The sequence below is a fragment of the Calypte anna genome, chromosome 10 (genome assembly GCF_003957555.1).
Source record: "Calypte anna isolate BGI_N300 chromosome 10, bCalAnn1_v1.p, whole genome shotgun sequence".
Classification (NCBI taxonomy): Eukaryota; Metazoa; Chordata; class Aves; order Apodiformes; family Trochilidae; genus Calypte; species Calypte anna.
In genome coordinates this window covers 19,407,109-19,423,805 of record NC_044256.1, presented here as the reverse complement: position 1 = coordinate 19,423,805, position 16,697 = coordinate 19,407,109, and the positions used below count along the sequence as shown (strand labels likewise).

The following is a 16,697-nucleotide window of genomic DNA, read 5'->3' as shown; positions in this document are numbered from 1 at the left end:
GGGGAGGCTGCATCTGCCTGACAGTGCTCCACCCAGCACTTGAGAGGCAGCAGAATACCACATGAACTATGGTTGGTGCCTGCCCACCTGCAGTTGTTAACTTCTTTAATTAACTTATGCACAACAAGAATCTGATCCAGTGTTAACTGGAATTAAAAGCAAGACTTCTGTTGACTTCATGATCTTGGAGTCAGCCTCCATATACATGCAGAGACCACTGCTTGGAAATGAAGAATGTCCCCACGAAGGGAAGGTCTTTGTTTGAGTGACACAGATAGATTTCTGTGCAATGGAGCCTGCAGGAGCTGGGCACACAGTAGATCTGTCTCTGCCTGTACAGTAACACTATTCACTGATGCTGCTCTTTATTCAGAAATAAATACTGTGCTATAATCATGAGTTTTCGTAGCCCCCTTTTTCACATGCCTTTAGACAAGCTGTAATGTGAAAAATTGATGACAAGCTGTGCAGGAAAGCTCTGTGGCTAGATAGGTTAGGGAAGGTGACAGAGGTGGTGACGAGCTCCTAATGAAATGGAACATTGCAATTAAATGTGCTGGTGGGGAAGAAAGTGTACCACAGCCAAGAGAGAGAGAGCAGGCGAGCAGCAGGTAGGTCATGGAGAAAAAAAGCAGAGGAGGCTGATGGAATAGGGTGGGAGGGAGGGGGAGATGTAAGAACAAGAAAGACAGGACAGAGATAAGCACTGTGATGGTAGGACTGGGGAGAAACTATTTAGTGTGGTGCTTGGATCAGGCCTTGCAGGATGAGATCCGCATCGCTGACTGCAATTTGTTGACATTGACACAGTGTGTAATTAAATGCAGTTCAGTCCTAGAAGGACAAAAATGATGGAGGGAAATAAACAGGTCAGGCTATAAATTAACAGCAAATCAAAGATGTCTCTGCAAAGATTTACCTGTGACACGTGCTGAAAAGTAGAAAAATTGCCACAGAATGTTTAAGAACTTTCCATTTAGAAATAGTCAGGAATATTTTAATAGTTATGAACCTTAACTTTGTGAGGTGAACTATTCATACATCAACGTGGAGATTTTGCCTCAGTTTACAGGCAGCTGAAACAATACTCTCGGGAGTAGCAGTAGACCCATGAATCTTGGATGTTAAAGCTGAAGCCTAAAAGCTATTCTTACATGAGAAACAAGCAAGGGCAGCAAGCATGGAATAGCTTGGCTTTCCAAATTACTAACATGGGCCAGAAGATGGACTTCATTATTGCTAGTTACTTGAAACAAAACAGAAACTTTTTTAGGATTCAGATAGACCTGAAACTGTTGAAGGATTTAGGAAAAACTTCTACCAGCACAATACATCATTTAAGGGCTCACTACAGAACATAGCCCACCTTGCTGCAAATAAAGAGTTGGAAAGAAAAGTGTATATTGTTGAGAGAGAAAACATCCTTATGAGCATGGCTATAAATGTATTTTACATGGAAATACAAGGAACGGGCAACATTGTTCTTCTGGTTCCTGCCTGGGATAAAGGGTTTGACACATTCTGTGGTCAGTATGCTGTCTGTTGAGTTTGAAAAAAAAAGGCACAGACTCAGCTCACAAACATTAAACCTGGCAGCACAAAGCTGTGTCTGCATGTGCAGGCTTGCACATGGGTAGAGGTTGTCTTGTGTCAGCTGCTCTGTTTCCTTCATGGGGGTAGGAGGAGCAACCTTTCTGCTATAAACAGTCATCTTAATAAAAGTATGTGGGGGGAAAAAAAAGAAGAAAAAATTAAGTCTCATTTTGTACTTTTTGCTTTCATATTCTCCTGTTTGGCCAGATTTTTCAGAGGGATACAGTAGGCTTGAACACATATAAGCATTTACAGTCCGGATTCAGAACTTCACATGAATTTTCTGTCTTTATAACCAGCCACATCTTAAACCCTGCAGACAAATGTCCAGAACCGAGGGAAGCTTGAATTAAAAGCCAAAATTGCATGGTTGGAGCCTATCCCTGAAACAGCACTTCAAAAATAGCACATTGGCATAAAATTTTGAAGCCCAGTCCACGAGGTGCCAGAAAAATCGGTATTTCTGTGTGTCGGTACCAGAAGGACTGATTTGATTGTGCTCAGCAGCATCTTGACACGCTGCACTAATCTTAGCTGCACGTTCTTAAAAGATTATTTTTGCCTCGGCTTCTTTTCCAAGTCGTTGATGCAACAACCTGGTGCGGGTTACATCAAGGCTGCAGGGGAAAAAAAAAAAAAAAATCACTCGTTTTTCTCTCCCCTTGTTTTCCAGGCAGCCGGTACCTCCTCCGGGTCCTGCCGACGGGCGCCGCAGGTGAGCGAAAAACTGGCGTATTTGGGCCGGAGATTAATTTCTGTTTCAATAAAAGGTGCTGCAGGAGGGCGGGAGACGCTTGTGGGGCGGAGTGTGCGTGTGAGGGGAGAGAAAGAATCGGGCCCCAGGGTCTGCGCGTCCCCTTTTAGGCGGTGCTGAGGGGGTTTCACCCAAGGCGTCCCGCTCCGAACCGCCGCTCCCTAAGGAGGGAAAGGGGAGAGGCGGGAGCTGCCAGACCGAGGCCCCTCACCCTCAGGGAGTCCTCAGAGGAGAGGGGGGCGGCGGCCGTCCCGGGTGAGGCGTGGCGGGGAGCGGCCAGCGGAGCAGCAGGACCCGCCGGGAGCCCTCCCCGCCGCGGTCACGAGTCGGTACCCGCCTCCCCCCCACCCACCCCCCGTGACAGCCAAGATGGCGGCGAGAGGAGGCGGCGCGGAGAGGAGGGGGGATCCCGCCTGAGACGCCCACACGGCGGGGAGGAGGCGAAGGCGAGTCGGGCTCCGCTAGGATGAGATAAGAGCGCGGGGAGCGGGCGCGCTTCCCCTCCTTCCCCCTCCCCTTCCCTCCCCTTTTCCCCCCTCTTCACTCTCGGCGCCGGCGGCCGTTCCCCCTGCCCCGGGGAGCGCGGCCCCCGCCTGAGGTGAGGGGCTGCGGGGCGGCGAGGGAGCGCGCCCGGGCTGTCATAGCGGGAAGGGGGGGGGGGGTTTCTCTCGAGGAGATATCGCGGGGCGGGCGCTATCGCGAGTATGGGTCGGGGCGGCCGCATTCCCGCCGCGGGGCTGCCGGGGAGCTGGGCTGTCAGCACCGGGGCGGGGGCGAGGGAGGGCGGGCAGGGGACTGAGGGGAGCGCGGGGATGGCGGTAGCTTTCCGCTGGGCCGCGGTGGGAAGAGGGGGAGGGAGGGAGGAAAAAAAACTTTGGATGCTTCCCGCCAGTCCGCGGCCATGGCCGAGCCCACCCCGGGGCCCGGCTTTCGGGGCCGCTGAGGAGGAATCTCCTCAGGGCGGAGAGAGAGCTGCTTCGCCTCAGCCCTGCCTCGCCTCAGCCCAGCCTGCTGACCTGACGTGTTTCAAAGGCAGGAGGGTAGGGAGAGAGCTGCTGGGGGAGAAACCTCCCAAAATATGTGTGTTCCCTAAATAAATGTGCGATTTCTTCCCTGCTGCGTCAATTGGAATCGCACAGGTAGCGTTGAGACTTGTGCCTGCCTCTTGCTATCGCGACTTTCCTATCGCGACTTTCCCTTTGGCTCCCGCAGGCTGGGCTAGCGTGTACCTGGATCCAGGCGATGGTAAAAATTAGCCCTGACATTTTTATCTTTGTGCCGTCATGGTGTCCGCATGTAGCAGAAGTTGCTGGCCAGGGGATGATATTTAATAACTTCCTAGTAATGGTGGTGGTTCTGGAGTCATTTCAAACGGGCTGCACTTAAAAATGTGCCACCTCTGAGAATGCTGATTTGCTAAAAACGAGGTCTTGACTTGGCTCTTAGTCCTGAAGTTTTTTGTTTTGCTTTAATTTAATAGAAGCTTGGTGTTCTGGACAGCTTTTTCATTTCATTTCACAATTTTTTTTTCTTTCTGGAACTGTTGCACAACTAGAGGTTTCCGTAAAGAGTGTTACATTACAGTCCATAATCTTTCACTTTCTGAATGATTAAACACAAATATTTAATCTTGGCATGTGTCTGGTGCTTTAGGAAAACGAATTGAGTTAGTCTAGCCAGGGAGGGTCGAGGGGGAGTAAATGGATTACTTCTGGTTTGTGTGTCTAGCATGCAACCTTAACTTTGTAAGAGTCTCCTGTTTCTCTTTTCTTTTTTAAAAAATCAAATATTTAGAGTATCGGTGAAACCTGATCTCGCTTTTAGAGGATTGAGGAATCTGTAAGCACATTTAAAGTGAGCATTAAAGTGGAACTCCATCTCTGGTAAATGAAGCTAAGTTCTCTAGCAGTAATTGTGACTTGGCATTGAAATTGTTTAATTATAAAAAAATCGAGTTTTAGAGTTTTTGTGGTTAGCTTTGGGAGAAAATTGCACGGAACCTTAAATACACAACCAAAAAAGCTTAAGCTTCCCTATAACCTTAAGAGCTTGCATGATGTAGATGTTTTCCTTAATCTAGAAACATTAGGATCTGGCTGGATGAGGTACTATCCGCAAGTTTTTGAGCACCTTCTGCTCCTTTGGAACAGAACAGGCTCTACCAAATGGCCTCTTCTGAATGGTGAATTTACTAGAAACAAGCACAAAATGTAAGATCTGGTTCTACAAGCAGTAAGCCCAGAGGCACTAGGGACCTTTTTCTAAAATACAGGCTTACTTAGAGATGTTTTTCCAGTATTAAGGATGTTCACGCGCTTGAGTTTTTGTAGCAGAGTTGGTTGCAGGTCCACACTTGTGGTGAAGAGCTTTTTCTATACTCTTGACTTGGATATAACACTAGTATGAAGCTTAATGGAATTTTTATATACTTTATATATAAATATATATATATAAATAATATATATAATATATAAAATATTTTTATATATTTTTAATGGCCATATTAACAATTTTGTAGTTACTTAGCCAGAGTTAATTATTGTTTAGTAAAAGCATAAATATTAACTGGCACATTCTATAGGGTTCAGGTGAGCATAGCTGATTCGGGTCAGGAACAATGCAAACAACCTGGTTCTGTTTAAAATACCTGCTTGAAAGAGAAAGCAGCAAGGTAGCAGAGCCCAGCTGGTGCTCTGAAGAGAATGAGGTTGTCTCAGGAAGGTGTCTAACTAATACTACTGGTTTATGTCACTCTTACAAAGCTGTGGGCACCACTCTTCAGAAGCCAGTCTGGCAAATTTTAATCTACTGGATTTTGTGTTGAAGATTTTATTAATTTCTGTGTAAATTCCTGCTCTAGTGTGTGAAAGCTGGAGAGAACTGTCTTGTAACTCTCCATTAGAGGAAGACAATATCTAGAACAAGCTGAATGATGATAATGGCATTTGCTCATTTCAAGGTTTTAAAAGTGGAAAAAGAAACTTGCAATGTCACTTTAATATTCAACATCCCTTTTTGATTTCCATCGTAATTCATAGCAACAGGATTTTGCAAGTCATAGTAGGCTGAAACGTTTCTTAAAACAGTGGCTGTAGAAACAGTTGCACTCCTGGTCAAACTCCAGCAGGTTATGGAAGTAGCTACTAAATCAAAACCTTCCCCAGTCTTAAATATCTCCCAAAATGAAGACTTGCAGAAAGCCATCTTTCCATTCATCGTCTGTTACTCAACTTTGACCTTAGTTTTTAAATATGGTGTCGGCCTGACCAAAAAGTTGGAGGCTAAAATGTTGCACAATTGATATTGGATCCAAAGCAAAACAAAAAACAAGTCCATGTAACCTTGTAACCTACTTCAAACATTGTTTGAGTTATCGGTGAATTCCAAGTATCCTGCTCTCTGGCAGATGGTTCCACTTGCTCAGATTTTGATACATCTGTAGCTATGGATTTAAGGTATTTGGTCTGAAATTTCCTGGAAGTAACTAACGCTTCTTAAAAGGAGGGGGAAAGGACCAAAAAAAAAGACCAAAATGATGTAAGTGCCTTAAAGCATGATGCAATTTATGTGGATTGGTGTATTTCCAGTGCCATTCCCTAGTTTAAGTCTGTAGATTGGGCTTTAGTCTCTGTGATGTATTGAAACTTCAATTAATTTTTTTTTAATGATGTCAAAACTAATCAACAAAACAAACCCAGCTTGCCTTCCCCCTTCACAGTCATCCCTGCTCCCCCCAAACTAAAGCCTCTGAAAGTTTAGCACCTTTGAAGATAGTTCAGGTTGAGTTTGTACAAAAGGAAGGGACAGAGGTGTGGGTTAGAGGGCTGAGCTGTCCTTGTCCCTCATCCTGCTGCTGTAGCCTCACTGGGTGGTCTTGGGCAAGAGCACAGAAAGGGCCCTGCATCTATTCCCTTGAATATCAATTCTGTCTATAAAAAATATTTGCTGCTGAGAGTACAAATCAGGAGAGAAATTTTCTGCCATACTAAAAGCAACAAATCCTTGCAAATCCTCTGCAGGCTGAGCCTGTTAGGCCTTACTTTAATTGAGGGTAGCTAACAGGTAGGAGATGAATATGTATAAACAGTGACTGCATCACCACTGTTCAACTAATTAAAATCAGCCATTTCTTACAGTGGTACAGACCAAGTAATTACTTCAAGTGAACAAGGTTCTTTCCTATATTGCATAATAAACCTTGGATATTTTTCTGCTACTCTTCAGTTCAGGCTTGGTCTGTGGAAGCTTGGTGTATGACTGATGTGGAAATACTCCACTGATGCATGTGTGCTTGTAAAGTGCCCCCACAGACTACGAAGTCAAAATTAAAATGAACAGTGAAGGCTGTGTGAGGCAGTGATGCTGAGAGGCTTGATCTATAGCAGTCATTTTAGCAGCAGTCTGTGATGCAGAAGTGTAGTCACTGGTAGTTCCCCAAAGAGCTGAGAAGCAATACCAGGAGGAAATTGTGGAGGAGAAGTGGAAGTGAAAAACTTCAGAAAGTGTTGGCCTTGGTCTTTTAAACGGAGTGCTTTTACCTTTCCAAAGTGTACTTTCATGTGTTACATAGTGGGTAACTATAGAGGCTGAAATGGAAATTGAAATAAGCAAATAAAGGGCAGGGGGACTGAAAGAAAGAACTGTGGTATAAAAACAGGACATGAAGGGTACAGAGGAGTGTTAGAGCTAAGTTAGCCAGTTACATCCTCATTTTAATTTTTACTTTAAAATTTGACTTTTTAAAAATTTCGATCAGGAAAAAAATCATTAATACTAATTTATTTATTTCAATAGAGCTATCTGAAATAGAAGTTGTATGTACATACATGCAAATGAAAAAGTCCTAAGAGGAAAGCCCCACTTTTTTTTTTTTTTTTTTTTAAGCATTACGCAAACAAAGAGATGGGGATTGTGGGCTGCAGTCTTGAGTTTTGATTTTGTCTTGAGCTTCAAAAGAAACCTGTGGGCTTAAGGCATTATTCTCTGTTGTACAACCAAGATCAGGATCTGGTCCAGCTCCTTCCATCTGTCAGCAAGTTTGTCTGACTATGAGATTACAGTGAAAGAGGCAGTGCTGGCCAGACCCTGCAAGTGCAGGAGTAGTCAGTGCTGTCAGTTAAACAGGAGCAGAGTTCTAACAAAAGTACAGCTTTGCAGTGACCTTGTGTGTTGAACAGGTCCTGTTGAGGACAGTGAGACTTTGTTATGTGGAGCACCAGGGACAAGCCCTTCTGTGAGAACTTCCCTCATAATGTTCAGCATCTCTCGTGCCTTTCCCTGACTCAGTGTGCCCCAGCCTTTCTTTTAGGGTGTGGTTATTTAGTAATTTTGGTCCAAAACACGGGGAAGGGGTTTTAAGATATGTCTGTTCTGTGTTACAAAGAGATATTCTCAGCTGGCTTTGGAATCCTGAAGCAGTAGTTAGATTAGCATATCATTACACTTCAGCTAATTTGCTGTGAATATTTGGATGTTGCTTCACATTGCTTTGCTAGCTAAACTAGCGAGGAAACTGTCACAGCAGAATGTGTTTGTTGATAGATATTTTTTTCTGTGAGGTAGAGGGATGTTTTGCTAACTGGATGTAGAGATTTACTGGATGAGGGAGGTATTAGTCAGTGTTATCTCTCCATTAAACCTTTCCAGTGTGGTGTAGATCATCTGCAAATGGCAGTTCCAGCCCTGCAGTTGCAGCCTATGCATTTCATCCACTCATGGTCTATAATCTGAAAAAAATCCTGGGTCCAGTTTTCCTACCCTGCAGGATATTTTGTTGGCCAAAGGAAAAAAAAAAAGCACCAAATCCTCTAAGTCACAATCAAAGTGTAGTTTTGAATGTAGCAAAAACGTTTAAATAATTCCTACCTGTCCATTCCTCTACCACACCATGAATTAAAAATTTTAATTTGAGTAGAGAATGGCTTCAAAACTGAGCTGAGGTTGGCATGTGTGTCCTAACATGGCTGGGTGGAAGCAGGACACTCCTGTCACTCTTGGCTGATCCACTTTGACATTTTCAGTGGTAGATCTGAGGTTTGAAGCTCAGTATTGGAGGATTTGCTGCTTTTGTTTGCCTTTATCTACTGTGCCAAGGAAAACAGAGCATTGTGTTTGGAGGACTTCTCTTTTTAAAAAGTTGCTGTATAATAAGTAGTTGTCTGAAAAACATGGACTGACTGCCCTCCTGAACTGTGTTTTGGATGAAGTAGTATTTACATTTTATAATGCTTACTTTGGCTTTCCTCCCCTCACTTGGTATAAATTGTTTTCTGCATCCCTCCTTACAAACACAGAAATTGTTTTTGTTCTTTGGTTGTGCTTTTTGGCCATAAATACTGTTATCAAGAAAGAAAAGTGGAAGTTTTTTAAACCAGCCTGGTTAAGATTTGCCTCTGTCGTGAATCCTGTGGGATACTTGGTCTTCCATAGTCAAGAGTTGCAGAGTGTGGGATTTTGCTGTGGCATGTCTGCAACAAACACCTGAGCAGCCTGTGCCTTGTTAGACCATCTTAGTAAATACTTTGATTTTTTTATTAAGACTAAACACAGCAATGAAGAACAAACGAAAGGCTTGGTGAGTGATGGTGGAGAGTACAGAGGATGCAGGAATGCCTAATCTCTCCCTCAGGGTGAAGTCTGTTCTCTCTGCCTTCTTTTTCCCAATTATTCTGCTCCCTATGAAACAGAGCTGCAAGTACTCTGGCAGCAGTTCTTGCTGTGTTCCTTGTGATGCTTAAAAGGATGTTTTTCTTTCCTTTAATTCCTACTCCATTTGCTTTCCAGATAGTTGACTAGGAGAGATGGTTTTTGAAGTGTCCATGGGGAAATTATTCATGTGTTAAAGCTGCTTATTTCTTAGACCTTTTGCATCTGGGCTTGAGGTCTGCAGATGATCCCTAAAATTATAATTTCTGACACTCATGGACACTTTACAGATAGTTGGGAAAAATATGTGTGGTGTGAGGGCTGTGTGCTCTCTCAATTTGTAGCCTGGTGTACAAATGTTTGAACTCAGTTACTGAAGAGTAAGTGACTTTAACTGGTACTTGTCCCTAGTTCTGTATGGTTTAAAGACTTGTGCCAGGGGCTGGGTTCACTTCCCAGGCTGTCACCTCCTGCTCCTTGCTGTGGAAGTAACCAGCAGTGCTAATTGCTTCTGCTCTGTCAGAAATCAGTTGTCTTGTACTTTGGGGTTATGAATAGAATGTCAGACTTCATGCTCCCAAAAATATAATTCCAATACTCTAGTATTTTCTATCCCAAATGCTTCCACTTCAGGAATGGAAGCAAGTCTTCTAGAGTTTGCATAAACCTTCCTGAGTTGTGCTTCTTCCTGGCCTTGTTTATGTTACTTTGTTTTCTGGAGTCTTCTCCCAGTAATCTTCTAAGAGTCTTCTCCAAGTCTTGGCAACTTGAAGCCTCGTTTAGCCAAAGTTTATTTTTGACTGCAGCCTTGCTGACACTAATGAGTCATTCTGGGAGACTGAAGTCTATGAGTGTCTCCAGTGAGGTGTTCTCCTAAGTCCCATGGTGGAAAGCTGTTGCTTCAAAAGGCTGAACTACAGCTCAGGCTGCCTGGCTTGCACATGCCTCAGAGTAAAACACAAGCTCAAGCTGTCTGTGGTCATACCGGTGCTGAAAAGGTCATGCTGGTATTTACAAGCTCAGTAAACACTATCTGAAGAAAACCAGTGAATTGTGACAGTAAGTGGCAAAGAGACAGCAACTGCCAGAGTGGGGAACTGGAGTAAGGTGACTCTGTGGAAGAGAGCATGTGAGTTGCTGACTGGGGAATGAGAAGGATCTGGTTAAATACCAGAATCTTACAAAGAGGAGCAATGTTTTCAAGTAGGCATTGAAAGGTTATTGAGCTATGAGAGCACTTTCATAGCTGGGTAACAATTTCTGTGTCAATAGAGATGGAAGGTATTTATTATCAGAAAATAATGGAAGAGTTGAAATAATGTGAAGTGGCTGTCTCAGCTGTTCTTTAGTTTTGTTTCTTTAAAACATTAAATGTCTCATGTGTACATTCCTAAAATATCCATGCAGCATAAAACTTGATACTTTAACTTTAAAATCTGGTTTCACAATTTTTTTTCACAGTTATGACAGGTAACTTTGTCTTACAAAGCAAGTCCTGCAGTTCACAATGTTGGTATAATTTGGTGCAGTGGAATGTACAATAAGTAAGTTTCAACAAATATATACATTGTCTAATTTCTGTTTCGCCTGTTTCTGTAGGGAATGAACCTTTGATAAGGAGTCTATGGTAAAGCCTGGCTAACAGCAAGAGAGGCAAAGTGTAGAAGCAGCAATGCCCTGATGAAAAGGTATGGAACGCTTTGAAAGAATTTTCAGAAGGCTTGTGTTCTGACTTGAGAGAATTCCTGTGATATTTGAGGTCCTTCTGCTTTGTTCCCAGCATTGTTTGCTTGTGATGGAGAAAATACTGGAGGGGAAAAAAGGTTTGTCTCTGACTTTCCCCAGGCAGCTTTGAAAGTACTAGAATGAGGTGAAGGTTTTTTCCTGGGTAACTTACTCACATGTTCTCTAGGCTGTTGAGCTCTCATGTGATTTGTGCAGTGTCATGGCTGAGAAATGGTTCTGTGGAGCCATAGCAGGACTGACTGATCCAGTTAACTTCACTTTGCTCCTGCATGACTAGCTGCCACGTGTTGGCAGCATACCTCAGGGTAAGGCAGCAGCACAGGGGTGAGACTGAAATGCTAGAGGCTCTCAGAACTTCTGTGGCAATTTTTAAAACTGGTCATTGATTTGTCTGTCTGGTCTTCATGTGCTTTGAAAGGAAGGAAGTTCTTGGAACGTGGTTAGATTCTTTCATAAAACAAAACAAAACACCATTTTAATAAAGCTTTGAGCTATTATAAAAATGTGTTGCAGATCCCTGCATTGCTTCCCAGCCTGTCCTAGGAGACATTTGTTCCTTGTTTACAAGCAGAACATATCTTTGGAGTCAAGCTCACAAAGGAAAAGGTCACCTGCTTTAGACAGTTAATGGACCTTATAAGGAACTCAAATTAATAAACAATGTAATATTCTCAAAGGGAAATGCAGGGTGGAATGGAAATGAAGACATAGGAGAGTAAAAGATTACAGGGCAGTTGTTGTGTTTGTGTCTGCCAGAGGTGGACTGGTGAAACTGTTTTAATGGGGTGGGATGGTCCTTACTGCTGTCTTTTGGAGGTTGCATATTTCTGTCTGGGAAAGCTGGCTGCTGGAGAGAAGCTGGCACTGCTAGAGCAGTTCTTCTGGTCTACAGCCCACTTACAAGTTACCTCTACAAAAGTCTGTAGCTAGGAGAAGGTTGTATGAATTATATCAAGTTTTTTTTTACCTTGGAAATGGTGCATTTATAGTAAACTCTGCAGTTCATGAAGCAGAGGATAGAATATATGGCACATCCCCATAGTTATGGTCACATAGTGAGGAAGAAGCTGATGTGTACATCAGCTTACAGTATTGGAATGAAACCTGTGATCAGTTCAAAAAGCTTAGACACTGATTTAGTTGTCTTATATGAAAAGACTTGATCTGGTATAAGATCATGCCTTCCAATTTTTGTTTGCTTTCTCTTTGAGAGTTGTGGATACTTTATAGGAAATAAGAGTTGGCTGGAAGCAAAAGAAGTTCGTGTGTGGGCTGCTCTCCTGAATTCAGTGGTGACATCAAAGTCCCAACAGTATTTTTGTTTGTTACAAAAGGGTCAGTGACATAGAACTCCTGTAAACTTTTTGATCATCTTTCTTGGAGCAGTAGATTGTTTTGCAGCATTCTGGCTGTCTTCTAGCACTAGCAATAGATCTATAGTATTTGATCACAGAGTTCTCTTTTCAGATTCATCTCTTTGCCACAACTGCTAAAATGGCAGCACCTCTGAATTACAGCAGCAGTGACAGTAAAAAATATTAATTAGTATTTTTTTAATGTTTATGAATAAATGTTGATAGTAAGAAAGTTTGAATAAAATAAACAGTGAAACTGAGGTCATCCTTTGTCTTTTGTTGAAATAATCAGGGTAGTAGTTTGTGCCTCTGTAGCTGGCTTACTTGTTTCCCCTCTTCCTGTGTTTTTGGAAATAGCAAAAAGCCCTCTTTTCTACCACATGAGATGGCTCCAAGATCATATATTGCACTGATTTCCAGGGGCTTTTGTAAGACTTTCTATTCATGATCAAAGCACAGCCTTTTGTCCCCAGATGACTGAAGTGCAGAGAAGCTTTAGTAGCTGCTTCTCACCGTGGCACCATTGGTGTTGAATTTCACCTGGGACCTGCTGTTCTTAGCAACACTCACGTGCACTGTGACTTTTTCTGTTGTGTTTTTATTTCCTGGAAGTTGAATTGCAGTGCTGGGGGGTGTGTAACATACTTTGGAATACCCTTGTGGTAAGAGTTGCTACAGAAATTACTCAGATTGTTCTGTTTATGTGAACTGCTTTTCACAGAATGATTACTCGCCACTGAATTAGCTCACACTTAATTAGCTCACACTTCTTTCTGGGTCTCTTAACATAAAGTTTGCAGATATCTGCTTGCACAGTAAACACATGTTGAAAAATTGAGAATCACAGTAGCTCTAGTAAAGCCTTAAGTTGGCTTGATTAAAATACCACTGAATGTTTTTGATATCTTCTGCGTTTTATCCCAATTTTAGCTGCAAGCTTTTGTATCAGAAGGCAAAAAGATCTGAAGGGATGATGCCTCATCAGCTAGGCTTTTTTTTTTTTTTTTTTATATGCCTCTCTGCCATAAAAGCTGCATTAAATTAGGAAGGTCTTGCTGACTTGTGTATTACTTGCTATAACCTTAGGAAGGAAATTTGTGTGATAGCAGGTGTTTGTATGTAGGGGATTCTAATTTTAACTGGCTCTAAAATGAGGAGAGCTTGTCCCAGTTTTTCTTGAAAGTGCTTTTGGGAATAAAGGAATGTTTGAATTTAAGACTTGGTATAAACCTGATATGAAATAATTAAGAGTGAGGTTTAAATTGTGAGATAGGATTCTTCAGTATAATGTAAATATATCTTTATTTGTAATGCTGTCTTTTCCAATAAAACTGGAATAGTGTGTTGCTAATAGACTGAAGCAATAAGGCTTGCAGTTCTGGCAATCATAATTGATGTAATTTTTGCTTACTAAAATATTGTTTCCTTTTTTACTTAAAAGGCATAACGAAGCACACCAGAAATTGGTGTAGTTTTGTGAAATAATTCTAATGAGAAAAGGGACAACCTAAAACTTACTTTATTTCTCCATACATTTGTTGCTCTACCCTATTCTGGATTTACTGAACCAGATGTACAGTGAAATAATAGGTGACATGTGCAGTGGTTATGTTTGTGTATCTTTGGTCATATCACTCAAGAAGTTTCAAGTTTGTTATTACTCTCCTATGTGGCTAATTGTGTAACATATTCCAGATGTCTTTGAAATAACTCAACTTAGGTTAAATTAAGCTTGATTTTGTAACTCCCTTATCTCTTCTCTCAGGAAACAAGCTGAGTAATTATCTACAATTACATTGCTATATGTTGAGGAATGTTCCCCAGCAATCATGTGTTCTAAAGTGTCCCATATTCCTTATCAACAATATAGAAAGAAAGGTTGGGTTTTGAGTTTGTCTTGGCATTTTCCTGAATCATATAAATAACTATAAATTAAAAGCTATTACTCATTTCCTTGTGACTTTAGAAGGTAGTCAAGTCAGTTACTCCAGCAAAATATAAGCAGCCTACAGAATAAAATCAGGCAGGTGGAATTCCCTTTCTTCCACTGGTGGATGAGGTTGATGGTGGTGATCAGGCACAGGCTGATAATCTTCCTTTTTGAGCAGGGACTGGTGCTGGAAATCTGAGGTCAGCTTGGGACAGTTTGATTAAATGCACAGTACCAACTTAGAACATAATTTTCCTAATTACCAGGGAGTGCTGTCTAAATTTATTTTGATTGTTTTAATGGGAGGATTTGTTATTAAAATCCTACAGTCATGATAATACAAACTTTGATAAGGCTTAATGCTTGCTACCTTGAGAAAAAAATTAAGGGAGGTAATGCATCTGGAATAATGGTGACATGGAAAAGGAATTGTTGTACCAACTGCTCATCTGATCTAAATTCTCTTTGAGTTTCTGAATGTTAGCAAGCTCTTGAAACTCCTGTGTTGTAGCAGTTTCTCTTGCAATGAAATTTTTCACCCAAATAAAATTATTTCAACAAAAGGGAGGCTTAAATATTTTGTCTGGTTTAAAAAGTCTTGAACTTGATGACAGTAAACTTCCTGAAACTACTTTAGCAAGAATCCAGCACATATGGGTGACTTAGATAAACATTTTCAGCCCATTTCTCAACGTTCCATGCAAAAGCAGAAAGCACTTTATTTGCCAAATCAAGTTATTTATTAAGACATGGGGTTTAAGGGACTTGCAAGGGGTTTTGAGAGTCTCTGAGAAAAGTGGAAACTGAATCCTCTGCTATGTAGTGTACTGCATTGTTTGCAAGGCCATCTTTTCATCCTACAGATACTACTTTGTCCTGTGCTGTGTAACACTGCAAAAAAAAAAAAAAACAAACCAAAACCCAAAACAACAAACAAAACCCCAATACTATACAGAAAGGATTCATATGTAAGGAATTTTTGTATCAATATGTTCTAGGAAGAAAGAGTGTATTTTCCCAGCACAGTTTGGCTGGAACAGCAGGACTGTATTCCTTTCCATTATGAAAAACTTGATGTGGTCTTGAATGTTTATGTTTCACAGTGGTCTGTAGTCTATTGAAGTTGACTTGTTTTAAATGTTTTGTGTAATACCTCTTATATTGCTGGCTCTGGATGGGTTGTACAGCAAGGAAAATAAAATAAAATTGTATCAGCTTTTAGGCTGCAACAATAATCCAATAAGATCTGGTCTTGGTATCTGATGTAAAATCCCATAGGGTGAGATGACTGTAAATATTACAGTTGTATTTTTAGAGTAATCAAGACAGCCTTTGCATATATGTTTAATATCCAGGAAGCAAAATAATTGCAGATGCACTGTCCTGGTGGACAGAGTGCAGCAGTAGACTATCTGCAAACTACCTGTGAGCTTCCTTTTGGCTCAGCCATCAGCTTCAGTAGTGAAATACCTGCAGAATCTTGCACAGTATTGTGCTGTTCCTGTTGGTTCAGGTACTCGAGTGTCTGGGTTAACAGGAGGAGGCCACTTGGGTTTTCCATTCCAAGATTCAACAATTATCTCTCATGATTGTGGCTCAGAATTCCTAATTGGAAAAGTGGTGATTACAAATGGAAAAAAATGTTACATGATGTAACGAGTCTTTCTTTTACATTCCTGTATTGTGTTTTATATTAACGTGACCTTTCTGGTTTTAAAGCTAAGCATGATTTTGTTCTTTCTTATTTTTGTTGTGATATTATTTCCTTTAAAAGTACTGATATAGATCTCTCTCTTGCCAGTTACAACATCTTGTAATGGAAGATGGAAGACAAGGGGGCTCGTGTTGCTGACTACTTTGTTGTCGCAGGATTAACAGATATTTCAAAACCACTAGAGGAAGAAATCCACTTCAACGATGCTTGCCATAAACTTGCTAAACCAAAAGAACCTATTACAGATGTAACAGTAATTAATAAATCTCTGGGGGAGGAAGTCCCTCAGGGATATAAATGCATAGACATTACTCCCTCAGGACTGTCTGCAGATCTCAATAATGGTAGTCTGGTGGGACCTCAGATATACCTGTGCTATCGCCGAGGAAGGGATAAGCCTCCCCTTACTGACCTGGGGTGAGTGGTTTTTCTGTTCCAGCAGCTCATTTTGGCAGTTTTATTTGACTGATGAGTAAATCACATTGATTGAAATATCGTGGTTTTAAAACAGAAGGCAAAACTCTGTAAGCAGGAAGATGTTTGTTTTCTTGAGCACACTGTAACCCAATCTGGTAGGAAAAAAATGCCTGCTGAGTGGATTTCAGTGATGACTGTAATCCTTTGCATTTTGGAGTTTTCAAAGCCATTTATAAATTTGAGTGTTGTATAAATTTGGGTTGAGATAAGATGCTTAACCCATTTAATACAGACTGAAAAGAGGTCAGTTGTATGACACATAGGATCAGGCAATGAATCTTTTAACGGACTTGAAAATAACACTACTTTGCAGTAAATAAATCACTTAAAAAAAAAAAAAAACTAGTGGAGTTTCATCCTGAAGCTTTTCTGTTAGAATGTGATTTGCTGTAATGTGACCTCAACCTGTCAGCAAAAATCCTCTGACCAGAGATGAGCTTTTGCCAAACTACCGTTCAGCTACCGTCCTTAGTCAAGTATTAG

At 41.4% G+C, this 16,697-nt stretch overlaps 1 protein-coding gene across 1 annotated transcript in view; it reads left to right on the top strand.

Moving 5' to 3' along the window:
- The first annotated feature begins 2,799 nt into the window (after positions 1 to 2,799).
- Positions 2,800 to 16,697, top strand: part of DENND4A (DENN domain containing 4A) — a 43,886-nt gene continuing 29,988 nt past the window's right edge. Inside the window, exons 1-3 of the mRNA XM_030457327.1 lie at positions 2,800 to 2,945; positions 10,592 to 10,680; positions 15,825 to 16,154. Coding sequence (XP_030313187.1) covers positions 15,847 to 16,154 — 308 coding nt within the window. The 5' untranslated portion in view covers positions 2,800 to 2,945; positions 10,592 to 10,680; positions 15,825 to 15,846. The remainder of the gene's footprint in view (positions 2,946 to 10,591; positions 10,681 to 15,824; positions 16,155 to 16,697) is intronic.